Here is a 21,286-nt window from a genome sequence, read left to right on the forward strand (position 1 = left end):
CCTATAATGGAAATTATAGACATCTAGTTTGTGAAGATAGACATCAGAAGATACATTGTAATTTAGCCATCCCAAGATATCCATTCAGCAAAGAGACATTTGTCGATGAAAGTCAGTACCCGAACTACCAGCATGGCGTCTCTCATGAATCACCAGTGATGGGAGAGAATGATCAAGAATGGAACGATGAACCACCCATGGGAGATGGAGATGACTTTTACGACCAACTCTCAGTAGCAGATCTTGACGACCTAGCAGACAGAATGTATGGCTAAAAAAAAAAAAAAAACAGGGGGTCCCATTATAAAATAATAAAGTATCTTAAGTCCTTCTAAATATGATAGATCCTTTAATTTATCATGAATATAATCCATAGATCCTTTAATTTATCATGAATATAATCCATCCAAATTATCCTTTTCTCGAGAAAATTCTTGCGAAATTTGCGAGAAAAAAAAACGGAGAGAGGAGGGAGCCGAAGAACCAACCGACCAACCGTTCCGAACCTGGTTCCCAAGCTTCCCATCCATGTCATAAAACAACACAACATGTGGCGTCCAAATTTTCTATCCTTTTCCTCTTTTTCAATTTTCCCTTCGCTTCCTTTTCCATTCCCATTCCTCAGATTCCCCAATTCCATCAATTACCTCCGGAGCAATACCGTAAGCCTCTCTCTCTCTCTCTCTCTCTCTCTCTCCAATGGCGGAAACTTCAGCTCTGTGCTTCTGCACCTTCTCCTCTTCTCTCTCCTCAATTTCTCGCTCCAAAGAAACCTCATATTCCTCTCTCTCCTCATCTCCCCTAACTTCGCTCCGTAGTTTCTCGTTTGTTCGCCCCCATTCCTCGCCTCGTTTCTTCTCTATCAGTGCCAAAGCTTCCGACTCCGGCAATTTCCTCGGTGACGATCCGTTCGGGTTCTATCCTTGGGAATCTTCCGATGGATACGGTGGTTTGTTGTTCGATTCCTCACTTTCCTTTTATGATTTCTCTCTCAATTTATATATTGAATGAATTTGTGATTGTTTAATTAGATAATCGTTTTGTCTACTATGTTTTCTGTTTGATTGGATAATCAATATTGAAACGTGAAATCAATGTATCGTGACATGTTTGGTTCGCTAGGATTTTGATATTCCATGATTTGACTGCATAGGGATAGATTCAACTTCATGATTACTAGTTAATTTTTGAATATTTTTCTTCAAAAAATAACGCCTTTTCATTTCAAGGTCTATTTGCCAAATAAATTTTTATATTTTAATTCTTTCATCCCAAAATATAGATGGAATCCAGTGCCGGTTTTAGAGTGCTAGAATTTTTCCTAATATCAATTGATTTTGGTTTGTGAAAACCTGATTGGTTGTTGCTCGATTTGTTTAGGCATTAAACAATAATCAGATTTATATGGGATTATTGTGCACCTCTTACTTACACAGAGCTGTAATGTAAGATAAGAATGGAGGATGGTATAAGGGCTATTTGTTCAAGTCCTTGATGGATAATACCATTAAGGGCGTGTTTGATTCGCGGGATAAGGGGGGTGGACTATCCACTATTTGGATTGTAATCCAAATAGTGTTCCTTATCCGTCGTTTGATTTTTTTTTAGTCCGGCGGACTCCATGTCCGGCCGGACTCCATGTCCCCCATATGGGGGACTATCCTATCCTGGGGGGGGGGTGGGATTGTTTTGGGGGGACTAATCACTGTTTGGATTAGATGCGAAAATGACAATTTTGACCCTCTACTATTTAATTATGTATTATATTTAATAAAATTTAAATGTCTCAATTTAAAAATAAAATAATTTTATTTAACTTTTTATTAATGTTTTATTTATTTAATTTTTTAAAATAATTTTTTTATAGATATTTTATTGATGTTTTATTTTAAAATTTTGTTTATGTTTTATTTAATTTCATTATTTAAATTTAATAGATGTTTTAATAGATGTTTTATTTAAACAATTAAATGTTTAATTTCAACAATAAATAATTTCATTTATTTAAATTATGTTTTATTTAAAGATTTAAACATTTGTACATCAACATTTGATTACATCTACATTTGTTAATTGTTAATTACATCAACATTTGTTAATTGTTTAAACATAATCTGTACATCAACATTTATTTAATTGTTAATTGTTAATTGTTTAAACATAATCTGTACATCAAAATAATTTCAATGTTAATTGTTTAAATAAAAATTTAAACATTTAACCATTAGTATGTTTAATTTAAAAATAAAAATAATCTGTACCAGTCAAATTTTTTTATCAATATTAGTATGTTTAAATATCTTTAAACAAAATTTAACCATTAGTATGTTTAATGTTTAATTGTGTAAATAAACAAACACAGTAAAGTTTTGCATGTAAAAAAAATAATGATTTGTTATACAGTAATGATTTAAAACAAATTTTATTGATATTTATTTATTTAATTTAAAAAAAACGAATTTATTTAATTAAAAATAATTAAAATATTAAAGATATGTTTAATATTACTGTTACTTAGTAAACAATTGAAAAGGGTAAAATAGTCTTTTGTTCATTTATCCTATCCAGTCCGTCCAACCAAACGTTGGATTCACTGAAAATAGTCCTATCCAGACATCTAATCCCATGAAAAAACAAACACAGGATACATATCCAATCCGACCAAATAGTCCGGGGGATTCACAGTCCCAGGACTCAAGTCCGATGGATTCTAATCCCCCCTTTTCCAGTCCGTCCAATCAAACACACCCTAAGTGTAACCGTCTATTTAAAGTGGTCTTTGCTCAAGCTTCTCAACCCCCATTTAAAGAGAGACAATGATGGAAACACCATCATCAATGAAACGCAGAGTCTATACTTTAGTTTGATTGTCATCATCATTTAATGATGCAATTGTAATTATACTGGTTGGTAGCATGTAGTTCAATTTTATAAACCATTTGCTGCTAATGTGAGTCACTAAAATCAGCATCTCCCTCAAACATTAAGGTGAAATCCACTTCTACAGTGAAGTAGAGGGACTAACCTACTATTTGTAGTTCTATTTAATAAACCAACTATTCTCTTAAGATGATTCTTGTCTTGCTTGAGGGTGATCCCCCGATGATTGATCTATTATCTTTAAGCAGAGAAAATCTATCTATTGCCAATAAATGTTTGGGTAAGGTATTCTCTGTTATTTTGTAAACAATGTAAAATTAAAGACGCCATTGTAGAATGCATATTTTCTTTTGTGAGGGTGCCCTTTTAGTGGATATTAACTACCAAGAGGAAGGTTGGGGTTGACTTTCAAAGCATTTTCAGTATATTTAGTAATCTCCATATCTAATTTTGGTTGGATCAATTTGTAAGCTATATATCCAATATCGCACTGCAAGCATATAGATTTGTGAGAATATATCGTATATATGGCATGGTTATGTATATTAGGAATTAGGCGTATGTATTTCCTTTTTTAGTCATTCTTTGTTCAGTCATAGATTAGGGCTATATAAACTAATGAATACTTTGTAAACATACACAATTGAATATACATAAAAACCTTCAGAAATCTTACATGGTATCAGAGCTATCGTTCATTCTGGCTTCTGATTGATCGAAGTTCCTTCTTCGTTCAAAGTTTTATCTGGTTCAGAATCTACCTTCATTGAAATTGCAACCCCTCGAGCACTAGAATTGTGATCCATCCCACCTAGTTCGAAACTCCTCTAATTCGCGATTAAACAACCTCCTCTGGCTTGTCGGACTCAACTTTTGGCTCACGAGGTTGAGTTCGAGTTCTGGTTCTGATTCTGATTATGGTTTTGGACTCAATTGAGTTCTTTGGTGGTCGACCCATTTGTGTTCATTGTGACCCATCTGAGTTCGAGTCGTGGCCTATCGACTGTAACCATCTGATTCGCAAAAATCCTGTTTGTCTCCATCGGGTTTCGCGAGGATTTATTGCACTTGAATCCCTCAGTTTTCTAGTTACTATGATGTCTTTGGCTTTTGATGAGTGTGTTTTCTGCCATCAGAAAGGCCATTGGAAGTATCATTGTCCTAAGAAGAGATGTTTGTCTGCTTTGCCTGTATCTGCCTCGTCTTCTCAGTAGTTTTCGATCAAGTTCTACGCTCCTCCTCTGAGTACCGTTCGGCCTCCTACTAATTCTACTGCATCTGCTCCAGCTCCTGATCCTGACTTGGCTTCCTTGACTATTCAGATTAGTTAGCTTTAGCATACACTGATTAGTCAGCATCGGCATGTATTATCTACCTCCCAGCCATCCCCGTCTGCCTCTATTGTTTCCCCTCTTCATTCAGGTTTGTTTGGGTCTTCTTAAGATATTTCTTCGTCTGTCTGGATTTTTGACTTCGGTGCCTCTCATCATATAACTCCCCATCTCTCCTTACTTTAAAATTATATTCCTCCTTCCTTTTCTATTACTGTCAATGCTGCTAATAGGTCTGGTATGTCTGTTATCTCTGTTGGGTCTGTCCTACCGTCTGCTTTGGGTCTGTCTTACCGTCTGCTATGTCTGCAGTCTCTATTCCATCTGTCTTATATGTTCCTCAGTTATTTGTTAGTTTATTATCTATTAGTCAACTTGATGCCTCCGGTTTTGATGTTATCTTTTCTTCTTCTATCTGTTCTGTGCAGGATCAGATGTCCAAGCAGCAGATTAGGACTGGCTGTAGAGTTGGAGACCTCTATGTGGTGGAGAGCTTACATCTCCCTATGATTACCTCTCTGACTGCCTTTTTTTCTTTTCAGTTAGGTTCTCTGTCAAGTCCTTTCTATTTGTGGCATTCCAAATTAGGGCATTTGTCTGCTGACCGCTTACGGTCTTTAGCTTAGTCAGGTATATTGGGTAAAGTTTCTCCTAGTCAATTTACTGAGTGTCGGGGGTGTAAACTTGCCAAAATGACAGCCTTACCTTTCCGTAAAAGTACTTCTATATCTGCTACATCGTTTTCTTTAGTTCATACTGATGTCTGGGGCCCTTCTCATGTTCTCACCAAATGGGGTTCTGGATACTATGTGCCATTTGTTGATGACTGCACCCGTTACACTTGGGTTTATCTTATAACTCATAAGTTCGATTTCTATCAGATATATCGTACCTTTCAGTTTATGATTACTACTCAGTTCGAGTCTATAATTAAAGTATTACAGTCTGACTTGGGTGGGAAATATTTTAAAAATGAGTTCTGTGAGTATTTGGCCAATTTGGGTGCCATTCACCAAACTTCCTATACAGATACACCTGCCCAAAATGGTCGAGCCGAGCGTAAACACCGTCATCTCCTTGAGACAGTTAGGTCTCTTCTTCTCTCTGCCTCAGTTTTGGCTCCATTCTGGGGAAGGCAGTTCTTTCTGCTGCTTTTCTTCTCAACCGCATGCCTACTCCCTTTTTTTCTGGTCGGTCTCCTTATAAGGCTTTGCTCTCCCAAATTCCTAACTGCTCCCAACTTCGTGTGTTTGGGTCTCTACCTGTTTTGTCCTTTTTTTCGGCAAAGATAGGACCAAACTTAGTGCCTGGTCTGTCCTCTGTGTCTTTTTGGGTTATAGTTTTACTCAGAAAGGCTATCGGTGTTACGACCCTATTTCCCGTTGTCTTTATGTCTCCCGTCATGTTTCTTTTCTTGAACTGGGGATTTGGTTCACATTGATCCGTTTCCTTCTGAGGTCCCTTCTAATGAGTACATCTCCACAGTTCCTCCTGAGCTTGTTTCATCTTCTCATCTTGCTTCACCTCTGGCTGTTTCTCCTTCTTCGACTTCTTTATCTCCTCCGTTGTTAGTTTATTCTCGTCGCAAGGCTCCTGCTCCACCAGTTGTCTTTGCCCCTACTGCTGATCCTCCTGCTTCTGACCACTCTGATCGTGCTGCACACCGATATCCTACTCGTCAGCGTCGTCCTTCAAACAGCTTGGGTTGGTCTAATATATGTTTTTCTGCTTCCTGGCATACTTTTTTGTCTGTTATTAATTCTTTTTTAGAACACGGAGGCCTGTCAGGATCCTAATTGGGTTCAAGCTATGGAGGATGAATTGTTTGCCTTGCAGAAGACTAACACTCGGGAGTTGGGTCCTTTGCTTCCTGGCAAGAATCTGGTTGGTTGCAAATGAGTCTATAAGGTCAAGACTCATTCTGATGGTTTTTTCGAGCGATACAAAGCTCGCTTGGTTGCAAAGGGTTTCTCGCAGGAGTATGGTATTGATTATGAGGAAACATTTGCCTCTATTGCCAAGATGATTACCGTCCGTACCTTGATTTCTGTTGTTGTTCAACATTGGCCTCTTTATCAGATAGACGTTAAAAATGCTTTTTTTAATGGTTATCTCACTGAGGAAGTTTGCATGCGTCCTCTCCCTGGCCTTCTCCACTCCTCCGGGCCGGTTTGTCATCTTCGGCATGCTCTGTATGATTTGAAGCAATCTCCTCGTGCTTGGTATGATCGCTTTCAGACTGCTGTTATCAAGTTTGGGTTTCATCCTTCTGCTTCCGACGCTGCTTTGTTTTTGAGACATACATCGGTTGGTTTTGTTGCTCTCTTATTCTATGTGGATGATATGATCATTACTGGCTCTGACTCTTTTGTTATCTCTGAGGTCAAACAACATCTCTTCCGCACCTTCGAAATGAAAGATCTGGGTTCATTGCGATATTTTCTTGGTAGTGAGGTTGCCTCTTTTCCAAAGGGCTATTTCTTATCTTAGGCAAAATATGCTAATGAGGTTATTCACCGTGCCGGTCTTACTGATACTAAGATTTCTGATACACCTATTTAGCTTAATGTCAAGCTCAACTCTACTGATGGTGTCCCTCTGGATGATCCCACGGTCCATCGTGAGCTTGTGGGTTGTTTAGTTTATTCGACTGCTACTCGCCTTGATCTTGCTTATGCTGTGCGTGTGGTTAGTCAGTTCGTTTTTGCTCCTCGCTCTACCCATTGGGCTGCTTTGGGTCGCATTCTTTGCTATCTCCGGGGTACCATATTTCAGGGTTTACTGTTGTCCTCTACTTCCTCTTTAGACTTGGTGGCCTATGTTGATTCTGATTGGGCTGGTGATGTTAATGATTACAAGTCCACCTCTGGTTTCTGTATGTTTTTTGGCGATTCCTTGATCTCTTGGAAAAGCAAGAAACAAACTGTTGTTGCTCGCTCTACTGCTGAAGCTGAGTAGCGTGCTATGGCTCGTGCTAGTGCTGAACTTGTTTGGCTTCATTGTCTTCTCTTTGATTTGGGTGTCCCTCAGTCTTCTCCGACCTCTCTCTATTGTGACAACCGTAGTGCTATTCAGATTGCCTACAATACTCTCTTCCATGAACGGACGAAACACATTGAGATTGATTGTCACTTTGTCCGACTGCATCTGCAGTCTGGCTCTCTCTCGCTTCCGTTCGTTTCCTTGGCTTTGCAACTTGTGGACTTCTTCACCAAGACTCACACTACCGCTCGGTTTTAGTTTCTTCTTCGTAAACTCTCAGTGTTTTTTGTTGAAACACCTTGAGTTGGAGCGGGGGTGTGGGAATATATTGTATATATGGCATGATTGTTTGGCATGGTTATGTATATTAGGAATTAGGCGTATGTATTTCCTTTTTCAGTCATTCCTTGTTCAGTCATAGATTAGGGCTATATAAACTAATGAATACTTTACACAATTGAATATACATAAAAACCTTCAGAAATCTTACAAGATTGGGGTCAAAGGTATCTCTAATGGTATGTTAGCTGCTTTGTATAGACTTCTGTATTTGTATGAAAGATAGAGAATTGAACAAGAAGAAGAAGAGGAGGTTGTATGAACTGAGACAAAAAATTGAAGATAACAAGGTTGTATGGGCTTACTAGGCAGTGAGGAGCTTGCAATTATCAAAGACCATTATCAAAGATCTATACCAACTATACATAAGTTTCATAGCTCACACTGAATTCAGATTCATTCTTTGGTTTCTTCAAACTAGACTTGTTGTCAACATGATTCACTAAAATGTGCATCTCCCTCAAACATTAAGGTGATATCCATCTCTACAGTGACGTAGAGGGACTGCCTACTATTTGTAATTCTATTTAATAAACCAACTATACTCTTAGCTGATTTATGTCTTCTTGAGGGTCATCCCTGGATGATTGATCTATCTGCTTTCAGCAGAGAAATCCCTCTTTTTTTTGGATAAGAAAGTCATATTATAATCAAAAAAGAAAGATATACAATGAAATTCAATACATATATTTTGTAGAGAGAACAAAATTAAACAAAAACAACTACTCCATCAAAAGAAACAAAACTAAGCCCATAGAAGACAAACACAACATTCACAATAAAAATGATTCAAAATTTCCCTCTAGCACTCTTCAAGTTATGAAGTTTCGCTTTGAGTTTTCTTTTGTTATCCTCCTTTGTAGTCTCCCTATTACTGGGGTCACTTGGAGATGGACTCCTTCTATTTTTTAGGTTCTTCATTTGACACAACAACTCTTGACTTAATTCTCCATTCCCTAACTCTCTCATATCACACGATTCAAGGACATCAAAGGCATTAGATGTTGAGGGGGCGGAAGACTGTGTGTGTGTGTGTGTGTCTCTCTCTCTCTCTTTGTTTATCACTGTCATTGAACCTTGTCTACCATCTCTCTTCTTTTTTTTTCACCACTTCCCATTTAGTCGGAATTTATATTTTAGTCTCCTTGACTCTCCACTCTTGTTTGAAAGAGGAAGGGTTCAAAGTCCTTGGCTTTTGAGGGTACAAATTAATGGTATGACCAAAAGTCTTACAAATATCACACCTTTGAGGCTTCCATGGAACCTCAACCTGAATCTCATACCGGTCACCATAACAAAGATTTATTTTGAAAGACTCAGGGATCTCTTTATTTGCTGGCATTTCAATACATATTCTCACAAACGTAAGTTTGCTTCTCTTGAAAGTAGGCTCATCCAAATAAAGAGGAGTTCCCATGATGTTAGCAATGTAACCCAAACCCTCTTCAGTCCAAAGCTCTAAAAGAACATTATACAACTCCATCCACAACGGCACACTTGAAAATTCACACTTTGTTAGTTTTAGTCCAGGTTGCCATTTTTTTAACAAAAATCAATCTTGCCCCAACGTAATAGGGGCCATTTTCCAAAATTTTGTCCATAGCCTCTTCACCTTTTACTTTAAAAATAAAAAAGCTATTATCAATGGAGATAACATCCTGAAGCAAATTTTTCCAAAGTTTCTTTGCCCAAATTTTCATATAATGGAAAGAGACAGAAATCTCTTTGTTTTGAATAAATGCTCTGGTAAGGTTTTGTCTATTATTTTTTGTGAAAAAATGTGAAGTTAAAGCCATCATTGTAGACACTTGAATGTATATTTTCTTTTGTGAGGGTACCCATTTAGTGGATAACAACTACCAAGAGGAAGGTGGGGTTGACTTTCAAAGCATTTTCAGTATATTTGGTAATCTCTATATTAGCTAATTCAGGTTGGAGCAAGTTGTAATTTATGTACCCAATATAGCACTGCAAGTGCATGGATTCGAGTCAAAGGTATCCCTATTGCCATGCTAGTTTCTTTGTATATGCTTTTGTGGATTTGTGTGTGTGTGTGTGTGAGAGAGAGAGAGAGAGAGAGAAAGAGTGGCAAGTGGTATCAGAGCCAGCCTAGGGGCACCGTGATAGGGATGGTACGTGGGACTTACACCATGCACTTTCATTGTGGGGTCCGCACTAAGGTTGGTGTTTATACGGGGCAGGTTCCCATGAGTAGGGAAACGGACAAACATAAAGGCAGGCAGGGTAATGTCTCCTTGACAAGGGCATCAGGGATTGGCAGTGGTAGCATGTCATGTACCGATTCATTGGTAATGCAAGTTCTACACCAACCACCTTGCAAACACTTAAGTGTTGAGCAAGAAAGTAGGCAAGGTAGATCTTTAGTAGCAGGAATCGTGGATGATACTCATGAATCTGAGGAAGAAGCACGATTTTGCGCTTTTGAGGAAGAATTGGAGAAGAATCGTGAGTTTGAGGAGTGAGAAACGTGAATTTGATGCGAGAAGGAAGCGATCAAGATCTCAAGCTCTCGATCTCGACCTCACTCTCGATCTTCTTCTCTCTCTACCTCGTGTTTTCTCTATTTTCTTCTCAATCTCTGTCTTTCGTTCGTTTTCTCTTTTTGATCATCTTCGTCACTCTCTTTTCTCACTGTTGATCTCGATTGTCTTCGTCTCTCTCTCTCTCTTCTCTCACTCTTGATCTCCTCTTCGTCTTTGAACTTCTCTCTCTCTCTTCGTGTCTGAGCTTCGTCTCTGAGCTTCTCTCTCTCTGTCTCTCGATTTGTTCTATGCTCTCTCTCTCTCTCTCTCTCTCTATGTGTGTGTGTGTGTGTTTTAATATAATTTACTTTATATAATATAATTGATCATATATAATATATATAGTAAAATTTATCGTATATAATATATATAATAAAATTTATAAATTATAATTTTTATCATATATAATAAAATGTCTAATTGTTATTTCTTAAAATATCATATATAATAATAATTTTTGTAAATTATTATTTCTTAAATTTTTAACATATAATAAATAAAATAAACCATCTAATTATTTAAAAGAAATCTAATTAAATCATATATAATAATATCACTCCATTATCACTCCGTAAGCGCTTCTAATCTACGACGACTCTAAGTGGCCACGTTTCCCTGCTCCCTCTTCGTGCAATTAAGTGTAGATCTCTATTGCATCACCTGGGTTAGATCCTTGGGCTTAATGCACAGGGTACGCAATACCACTCGTGGAGCCGGTTTCTCGGGAGGATGACAATTGTCCAGTCCGTGACAAGTGGAGAGAGGGATTTTTGGTTGGGAGTGGGAAGTTTAACCAGAAAGACTAACGATTGTTTTCGTTATCCAAAGACTTGGATAGCTATGCATCATATGGATGCTTATGTCCCTTGAAGAGGTGATGTATAAATCTGGAGGATTAGACGTCCAAAGTACCAGCTGAGCTTTTAACACATTCAAATGCTAGATTGGATATAGATATTGTATCAGGTTCGTTTTAGCCCATCTAAACACAATCAGTGCTTGTAACGTAAACAGGCTATTGTTTATTTACTTGGTTTCTTTGTGGAGAAATTACAGGAAAAGAAAGAGACTTGGAATTTCATATATTTCTCTCAGATCTAAACTAGTGATATTTTCTTAATCAACTTTCCTGTGTTTTTTCTGCTTTCAAATGTTAATGTCTTTAGATTCGTTTTTGATGGGAGCATTGGAAAACAAGTTTTAGAATGTGCTGCTTATTTATCTCCTCATTGTTGATAAATGTGTATGTATATGTATGTATCATATATATATGCATATGTATGCATATATTGTTTGTGTTGACAATGTTGAATACAATGTTTCCTACAAGCTTGACGGTGTTGAATTTCTCTGGATTGCCAAAATTTCTTTGGATTTGGCCACTTTTCTTTGGATTTGACAATTTTCTCTGTATTTGACAATTTTCTCTGGATTACCTTGAATTTTCTATAGATCAAATTTTCTCTGGATTTGGCATTTTCTCTGGATTACCCTTGAATTTTCTCTGGATTTGGTAATTTTCTCTAGATCGAGTTTTCAGATGATAGGCTTTTAATTTGTTATTTTCCATTGAGACAAATGAAGGTTTAGTTTTGACAAAACAATAATTTCTTTTTGAACGACTTTCTATCCATAATATTTGAGGTTTGCACCTTATTTGACAATGGTACTGTGGTTTCTGTAGAATGATGATTGCTTGTTGAGGTAGAATCATTGGCTTGGGTTGGTTCTATCTCAATGCGTAGGAGATGTAGTCATAAAAGTTGAAAACTGTTTTCACACTATTAAGAAGCAAGGTCCAAGAATGAAGATAGGTTGGAATTTCTGTTTGCATTCATGCTATCAATTGGAGACCATTCAACAGTTAATATTATGATACTTGACTGAAACAAGCCTTTTATGTAAAATTTTAGAATTTGTATCTGATGTAGATTTACCCTGTAATATAAATACATATACATATATCAATTATGACTTTTACTTCTTGATTAATAGTTCCGTTCTCTTTTGTTTTGTTATCTTTTAATATTTTTTTGGTTTGGAAGAGATAGATCCATGTAGCGACCTTGAGTATTTGGGACAAAGACTCGTTGAGTTGAGTGAAGTTTTCCTAATTTTGAGCAATTCAGGATTTATATGTTTTTCACTTGTGGCATTATATTAATAGGTGGTTAAAAAAAATGTTGAGTCGTGGAAAACTATCACTCAAATGTGATGTTGAATTACAGGAAAGTGAAAGTGAAGAAGACATTCTTAATGAAGGTGATGAGGAGTACAACCCGAGCCTATGGTGAATAAGGCCCCTGAAGTTTCTTCAGCACCTAAAGCGGCAACTAGAGAAAATTTCTTCCAACTTCATTCCTCATCTTTCCCAAATTCTCTGGTTTGCTTATAATTATTGTTTCTCTTTTGCTTCTGAATAATAATGAAGCCTTGTGAATGCACCCTGCAATAAATTATAGATTTATAGTCCAGATAAATTCTCAACAATTCAAATTTATAGTCTAGAGAAATTCTCAATAATAACGAAAACCAGAATTTCTTAGTGAAATCTAGAGAAAATTTGACCAGAGAAATTTTCTGTGAACTAAAATTTCTCTGTGAAGTCCAAAGAATTCGTCTAGAGAAATTCTCTATGAAGTAGATTTTCTTTGTGAAGTCCAAAGAAAATTCGACCAGAAAAATTCTCTGTGAAGTCCAGAGAAAATTCGTCCAGATGTTGAGGGACCTTAGACATTATAAAAATATTGAGTGTCATTTATATTATAAAATCTTAATACCAATGATCTTAAAAAAATCCCTATATTTTTTTGAGTAAATTAATATTATTTTTATATGTAGAGAAATGATATACAAACAAAAATTTTATTAAAAATTTGATAATCAATTTTTTAATAATTAGTATTTGAATATAGAATGAAAAGACAATAAAATGCTATAGTACGTAAATTTCTTGTTTATCTATTATTATACATAAATCATAACATTTACAAAATAATAAAGTATATTAATTTCTTTTAAATATGATAGATCCTTTAATTTTTCTATGAATATATTCCATCCAAATTATCATTTTCCTGAGAAAATTCTTGCAAAATTTGCGAGAAAAAAACAAAAGAGAGGAGGGAGGTGAAGAACCAACCGACCAACCGTTCCGAACCCGGTTCCCAAGCTTCCCATCCATGTCATAAAACAACAGAACATGTGGCGTCCAAATTTTCTATCCCTTTCCTCTTTTTTAATTTTCCCTTCGCTCCTTTTTCCATTCCCATTCCTCTCTCCATTCCTTAGATTCCCCAATTCCATCAATTACCTCCGGAGCAATTCCCTAAGCCTCTCTCTCTCTCTCTTCAATGGCGGAAACTTCAGCTCTGTGCTTCTGCACCTTCTCCTCTTCTCTCTCCTCAATTTCTCGCTCCAAAGAAACCTCTTATTCCTCTCTCTCCTCATCTCCCCTAAATTCGCTCTGTAGTTTCTCTTTTGTTTGCCCCCATTCCACTCCTTGTTTCTTCTCTATCAGCACCAAAGCTTCCAACTCCGGCAATTTCCTCGGCGACGATCCGTTTGGGTTCTATCCTTGGGAATCTTCCGATGGATACGGTGGTTTGTTGTTCGATTCCTCACTTTCCTTTTCTGATTTCTCTCTCAATTTATATATTAAGTGAGTTTGTGATTGTTTAATTAGATAATCGTTTTGTCTTCTATGTTTTCTGTTTGATTGGATAATCAATATTGAAACGTGAAATCAATGTATCGTGACATGTTTGGTTTGCTAGGATTTTGATATTCCATGATTTGACTGCATAGGGATAGATTCAACTTCATGATTACTAGTTAATTTTTGAATATTTTTCTTCGAAAAATTACACCTTTTCATTTCAAGGTCTATTTGCCAAATAAATTTTTATATTTTAATTCTAAATCCATGCCGTTAGCATTTCATGCCAAAATATAGATGGAATCCAGTGCCGGTTTTAGAGTGCTAGAATTTTTCCTAATATCAATTGATTTTGGTTTGTGAAAACCCGATTGGTTGTTGCTTGATTTGTTTAGGCATTAAACAATAATCAGATTTATATGGGATTATTGTGCACCTCTTACTTACACATAGCTGTAATGTAAGATAAGAATGTAGAATGGTAATAAGGGCTATTTGTTCAAGTCCTTGATGGATCATACCATTAGGTGTAACTGTCTCTGTAAAGTGGTCTTTGCTCAAGCTTCTCAACCCCCATTTAAAGAGAGACAATGATGGAAACACCATCATCAATGAAACGTAGAGTCTATACTTTAGTTTGATTGTCATCATCATCTAATGATGCAATTATAATTATACTGGTAGCATGTAGTTCAATTTTATAAACCATTTGCTGCCAATGTGAGTTGCTAAAATCAGCATCTCCCTCAAACATTAAGATGAAATTCACTTCTACAGTGAAGTAGAGGGACTAACCTACTATTTGTAGTTCTATTTAATATACCAACTATACTCTTAAGTTGATTCTTGTCTGCTTGAGGGTGATCCCCAGATGATTGATCTAGTATCTTTAAGCAGAGAAAATCTATCTATTGCCAATAAATGTTTGGGTAAGGTATTCTCTGCTATTTTGTAATCAATGTAAAATTAAAGACATGGACATTAACTACCAAGAGGAAGGTCGGGGTTGACTTTCAGAGCATTTTCAATATATTTGGTAATCTCCATATTAGCTAATTTTGGTTGGATCAATTTGTAAGTTATATACCCAATATAGCACTGCAAGCACATAGATTGAGGTCAAAGGTATCTCTAATGGTATGCTAGCTGCTATGTATATACTTCTGTGGATTTGTATGAGAGATAGAGAATTGAACAAGAAGAAGAAGAGGAGGTTGTATGGACTGAGACAAAAAATTGAAGACAACAAGGTTGTATGGGCTTACCAGGCAGTGAGGAGCTTGCAATTATCAAAGACCATTATCAGAGATCTATACCAACTATACATAAGTTTCATAGCTCACTGGATTCAGATTCATTCTCTGGTTTCTTCAGACTGGACTTGTTGAAACGCAGAGTTCATACTTTAGTTTAATTGTCATCATTTAAGGTTGTGAGATTGTTATTACTGTGGTTGGTAGCATGTAGTTATATTTAATAAAACCATTTTCTGTCAATATGATTCACTAAAATGTGCATCTCCCTCAAACATTAAGGTGATATCCATCTCTACAGTGAAGTAGAGGGACTGCCTACTATTTGTAATTCTATTTAATAAGCCAACTATACTCTTAGCTGATTTATGTCTTCTTGAGGGTCATCCCGGATGATTGATCTATCTGCTTTCAGCAGAGATATCTCTCTTTTTTTGGATAAGAAAGTCATATTATAACCAAAAAAGAAAGATATACAATGAAATTCAATACACATCTTTTGTAGAGAGAACAAAATTAAAAAAAAAAAAAACAATTGCTCCATCAAAAGAAACAAAACTAAGCCTATAGAAGACAAATACAACATTCACAACAAAAAGGATTCAAAATTTCCCTCTAACACTCTTCAAGCTATGAAGTTTCGCTTTGAGTTTTCTTCTATTATCCTCCTTTGTAGTCTCCCCATTACTGGGGTCACTTGGAGATAGACTCCCTCTATTTTTTAGGCTCTTTATTTGGCACAACAGCTCTTGACTTAATTCTCCATTCCCTAACTCTCCCATATCACACGATTCAAGGACATCAAAGGCATTAGATGTTGAGGAGGTGGAAGACTGCGTCTCTCTCTCTCTGTTTATCACCGTCGTTGAACCTTGCCCACCATCTCTCCCCTTTTTCTTCACTACTTCCTATTTAGTCGGAATTTATATTTTAGTCTCCTTGACTCTCCACTCTTGTTTGAAAGAGGGAGGGTTCAAAGCCTTTGGCTTTTGAGGGCACAAATTAATGGTATAACCAAAAGTCTTACAAACATCACACCTTTGAGGCTTCCATGGAATCTCAACTTGAATCTCATACGGGTCACCATAACCAAGATTTATTTTGAAAGATTTAGGGATCTCTTTATTTGCTGGCATTTCAATACATATTCTCACAAACGTAAGTCTGCTTCTCTTGCAAGTAGGCTCATCCAAATAAAGAGGATTTCCCATGATGCTAGTAATGTAACCCAAACCCTCTTCAGTCCAAAGCTTGAAAGGAGCATTATACAATTTCACCCACAACGACAGACTCGAAAATTCACACTTTGTTAGTTGTAGTCTAGGTTGCCATTTTTTTAACAAAAATCAATCTAGGCCCAACGTAAGAGGGGCCATCTTCCAAAATTTTGTCTTTAGCCTCTTCACTTTTTACTTTAAAAATAAAAAAGCTATTATCAATGGAGATAACATCCTGAAGCAAATTTTTCCAAAGTTTCTCTGCTCAAATTTTCACATAATGAAAAGAGACAGAGAAATCTCTCTGTTTTGCATAAATGCTCTGGTAAGGTATTGTCTATTATTTTTTGTAAAAAAATGTGAAATTAAGCCATCATTGTAGGCACTTGAATGCATATTTTCTTTTGTGAGGGTATCCATTTAGTGGATAACAACTACCAAGAGGAAGGTGGGGTTGACTTTCAAAGCATTTTCAGTATATTTGGTAATCTCTATATTAGCTAATTCAGGTTGGAGCAAGTTGTAATTTATATACCCAATATAGCACTGCAAGTGCATGGATTCGGGTCAAAGGTATCCTTATTGCCATGCTAGCTGCTTTGTATATACTTTTGTGGATTTTTTTTTTTTTGTGTGTGTGTGTGTGAGAGAGAGAGAGAGAGAGAGAGAGAGAAAGAGAGAGAGTTCGTGACAAGCGGTATCAGAGCCAACCTAGGGGCACTGTGATAGGGATGGTACATGGGACTTACATCAAGCACCTTCATTGTGGGGTCCGCACTAAGGCTGGTGTCCATATGGGGGCAGGTTCCCATGGGTAGGGAAATAGACAAGCATAAAGGCAGGTAGGGTAATGTCTCCGTGATGAGGGCATCAGGGATTGATAGTGGTAGCATGTCACGTACCGATTCATTGGTAATACAAGTTCTACACCAACCACCTTGCAAGTGCATAAGTGTGTGAGTAACAAGGCAGACAAGGTAGATCCTTCGTAGTAGGAATCGTGGATGATATTTACGAATCTGAGGAAGAAGCGCAATTTTGCTCTTCTGAGGAAGAATCGAAAAAGAATCGCGAGTTTAAAAGTGAGAAACACGAATCTGATGCGAGAAGGAAGTGATCAAGATCTCGAGCTCTCGATCTCAACCTCACTCTCGATCTCTCTATCTCTCGATCTTCTTCTCTCTCTACCTCTTGTTTTCTCTGTCTTTTCTTCTCGATCTCTTTGTCTCTCATTCTTTTTCTCTCTTTGATCATCTTCGTCACTCTCTTCTCGCACTGTCAATCTCGATTGTCTTCGTCTCTCTCTCTTCTTACTCTCAATCTCCTCTTCGTCTCTAAGCTTCTCTCTCTCTTCATCTCTGAGTTTCTCTCTCTCATCGTCTCTCGATTTGTTCTCTGCTCTCTCTCTCTCTCTCTCTCTGTTTTAATATAATTTACTTCATATAATATAATTGATCATATATAATATAATTTATAAATTATAATTTTTATCATATATAAGGGTTGTTTGGGAAGTGCTATATTAGCTCACTTTTTATTTTTTATTTTTTATCTTTTATATTTTTTGAGTCACATCACATCTCTATTTTTCTATATATCTTTTTTGTAAAAAGTAAAAAAATATACTTAATTATTTTTATGGGTCACATTACATCTTCACTTTTCTATACATATTTTTCTTAAAAAGTAAAAAAGTATACTTATTTAGCACTTCCCAAACTACTACATAATAATATATCTAATTGTTATTTCTTAAAATATCATATATAATAATTTTTGTAAATTATTATTTCTTAACTTTTTAACGGATAATAAATAAAATAAATCATCTAATTGTTTAAAAGAAATCTAATTAAATCATATATAATAATATCACTCCATTATTACTCCGTGAGCGCTCCTAATCTATAACTCCTCTAAGTGGCCACGTTCCCCCGCTCCCGCTTTGTGCAACTAAGTGTAGATCCCTATCACTTCACCTGGGTTGGATCCTTGGGCTTAATGCACAGGGTATGCAATACCACTCGTGAAGCTGGTTTCTCGGGAGGATGATAATTGCCCAGTCTGTGACAAGTGAAGGGAGAGATTTTTAGTTGGAAGTGGGAAGTTTAAACAGAAAGACTGACGATTGTTTTCGTTATCCAAAGACTTGGATAGCCATGCATTATATGTATGATTATGTCCCTTGAAGAGGTGATGTATAAACCTGGAGGATTAGACATCCAAAGTACCATATGAGGTCTAACACATTCAAATGCTAGATTGGATATAGATATTGTATCAGGTCCGTTTTAGCCCATCTAAACACAATCAGTGCCTGTAACGTAAACAGGCTATTGTTTATTTACTTGGTTTCTTTGTGGAGAAATTACAGGAAAAGAAAGAGACTTGGAATTTCATATATTTCTCTCAGATCTGAACTGCTTTCAAATGTTAATGTCTTTAGATTCGTTTTTGATGGGAGCATTGGAAAACAAGTTTAGAATGTGCTGCCTATTTATCTGTAGTCCATAGTTCACTCTCCTGCAATCCTCTTATCCTGTTTGTAACATGGGTTGACAAGGACTTACAAGGGGGTTGAAGATGTTGGCAGTATATTATATATATATGTATTTGGTGTGGGTTGGAAGTTGTTGATTGTCAAATTTATTTCAAGCTTTCTTGCATGTAGTTAATAAACTGTGGTATGTTTAATGGCTTGGCATAGATAATCAAATCCAGATTCGTTACTGCGTTGCTTCACTGTCTATTGTGTATGAAGTGTTTTACTTTATTGTTTATTTATTTATATTTTTTATAAATTAAAACTTATGCAGAGGGTTTTCACAACTCAGACTGAGAACATAGAACTTTTTTTCTTAAAGTTTTCTTGCAACATTTTGAGAATTCTTCTGTTGCTGCATTTACAGATATTCAGTGGGTTCCTGAGGAGCGAGTCACATTGTTCACTTCTGACGGACTCATTCAGATTGGAGGCTCTTTGGTCCCTCGGCGCATCCCTTCTTCAGATGTATGTTAATTACTTAATTTTAGCTTCTAAAGATCTGTAATTTTGTGGATAGTTACGTTCAAGGTAAAGTTAATAATGTTTGCTCTATATTTGGTGCTTTTAGTGATTATTTTTTATTAGTCAGTTATGGTTGGAAAACAGGATGCAATTGGAATGACTCCAGCAAATTCAACTTTCCCATTAGTATCTGGTTTCTGACTTCTCACTTCCTGAAAATACTTGTGTTTACTAAGTTTTCCATGATTTATGTTTTACTTGGTGGTCTATTGTGTGCACATGTAAATCAGAATGACTCCAACTATTCTTGCATCAGTTTTCTATTGCACTTGAAAATTGACCTTCCTAGTTTCGTGAAAGATATACGGAGATAATATATGAATTTCTGAGTATGACAGATGTGGCACTTAAGACCGTATATTGCATCTTGATTTATCTTTCATTTTGTAATTTTAACACCTCATCTCATTGTTGAGTTAGGCCACAGCTTGGTAATGGACATATATTTTTGGTATGCAGAAGAAGCAAGGGAAGTCAAAAACTTCTCAAAGATTCCAACGCTTTCAGGAGAGTGATTATATGGATCCAAATCAAGGCCTATGTCTGGGTGCACTCTTTGATATTGCAGCAACAAATGTAACTAAATGATACAATATTTTCTCCACAACCTCTTCATCTTAAGAGCTTTGTCTAATGTATATTGAAATTTGGTCATGTAGGGACTTGATATGGGCAGAAGGCTTTGTATCCTAGGGTTCTGTCGTTCTGTAGAAATGCTAAGTGATGTTGTGGAAGACACTGTTTTGGAGCATGGTGGGGAGGTATGCATCACTTCCCCCCCCTCTTTCTTTTTTTGGAAATCCTTTTGGCACCTGTCCATCTCTGTGTCATAGCACTGGTATCCACATATGCCTGACATATGCTTGGATGCTTAAAAGAGTTTCCACCATTGTTACTTTATGAAAGTGAATATTAAGTGCGTTATTATTTTTGTTACGGAAGTTGCAATATTACCATATTTTGTTTTTTTCACTGTGTTGGTTATTTCATGAAGACCCAAAACTTAAAAATAGTAACATGTATATATAGATAATAATGTGAATTCACTACACAGAGAGTAACGCCCCATGCCTAGATATAGGAGAGTTTCCCTGTCTAATATCTGTTGTCCCAAAAAACTATTCTAGTAGGGTTCATAAAACCTGTTCCCATGATATATGGATATTTATATTGGTCAATAAGCCCTGTTATTGCATTTTTATGATTCCGAAACAAAGGCTATTTGACAGTATAAATACAATGTATAGTTTTCTTTCTTGGTTTGTATTGTTAGTTGAGGAAGCGTACCTCAAACATCTAATTATATCATGTTTCACGTTTCAAATGTTTGTTTCTCCAGATTGTTGCTGCAGAAAAGGCAAGTAAGGGCGGTTTGCATGAAAAGCTGACCATGACTGTCGCTGTGCCTCTACTTTGGGGGGTTCCTCCTGCTTCTGAAACACTCCACCTTGCCGTTCAAAGTGGAGGTGGGATTGTAGAGAAGGTCTATTGGCAATGGAACTTCTTGTAAATAAGTTACTAAGATGTCCCAACCATTGTTTGTGCATTTTGTACATAATTGTTTTTCTCATCATGTGTAAAACCAGAATGTTTGTAATCGTATCCACCAGAATGTTTAATGTTAATATTTAATCCGTCATTCTTCTTTGTTCGTTCCATTGGTGATCGCAAAATAGTACTTCAAGTTTTATTATGAGGCTTGAAATGACTTAGATTATAATATATATGTATATATATATATATATTTTTTTTTCCCCATTTTTTCCAATTCATGAATGGTAATGGTATGATGAGTTGTATGTTCATCAATAGATTTTATGTACGAATTGATATAATGCAGTTGGTGTCTGAAATTTATCGTTAGTGTGGCGCGGGAAACACTTTAGACAAATCTCAATTATATTTTCTATGCACTTTTTTATATATTAATTTTGTGCACATAATATATTTTTTTTATCAAAATTTAATAAGAAGAAATATTATGTGTGAATGTCTCATTCTTTTGGCAAATTATTT

The 21,286-nt window shown here is 36.2% G+C and overlaps 1 protein-coding gene across 4 annotated transcripts; it reads left to right on the forward strand.

Moving 5' to 3' along the window:
* The first annotated feature begins 372 nt into the window (after nucleotides 1-372).
* Nucleotides 373-20,928, forward strand: LOC114289506 (D-tagatose-1,6-bisphosphate aldolase subunit). Of its 4 annotated transcripts, none has more exons than XM_082919394.1 (5): nucleotides 373-946; nucleotides 19,113-19,213; nucleotides 19,730-19,846; nucleotides 19,930-20,031; nucleotides 20,610-20,928. In XM_082919394.1, the coding sequence occupies exons 1-5, from the start codon at nucleotides 700-702 to the stop codon at nucleotides 20,778-20,780; spliced, it is 738 nt and encodes a 245-aa protein (XP_082775520.1). In that variant the 5' UTR covers nucleotides 373-699; the 3' UTR covers nucleotides 20,781-20,928. The 4 variants fall into 4 exon arrangements, with proteins under 4 accessions (XP_082775520.1, XP_082775518.1, XP_082775517.1 ...); XM_082919392.1 differs by having other exon boundaries at nucleotides 389-949; XM_082919391.1 differs by lacking the exon at nucleotides 373-946 and adding an exon at nucleotides 12,304-13,678.
* Nucleotides 20,929-21,286: the final 358 nt, after the last annotated feature.

This window comes from Camellia sinensis, chromosome 3, assembly GCF_055761805.1.
Source record: "Camellia sinensis isolate YWXY chromosome 3, ASM5576180v1, whole genome shotgun sequence".
NCBI lineage: Eukaryota > Viridiplantae > Streptophyta > Magnoliopsida > Ericales > Theaceae > Camellia > Camellia sinensis.

Bases quoted from the DNA above. Each gene is read 5' to 3' on its own strand.
- LOC114289506 (XM_082919392.1), top strand. From the start codon at position 700: ATGGCGGAAACTTCAGCTCTGTGCTTCTGCACCTTCTCCTCTTCTCTC. The intron at 950-19,112 runs GTTTGTTGTTCG...CTGCATTTACAG, and splicing joins ATCTTCCGATGGATACGGTG to ATATTCAGTGGGTTCCTGAG. The intron at 20,032-20,609 runs GTATGCATCACT...TTGTTTCTCCAG, and splicing joins TTTTGGAGCATGGTGGGGAG to ATTGTTGCTGCAGAAAAGGC.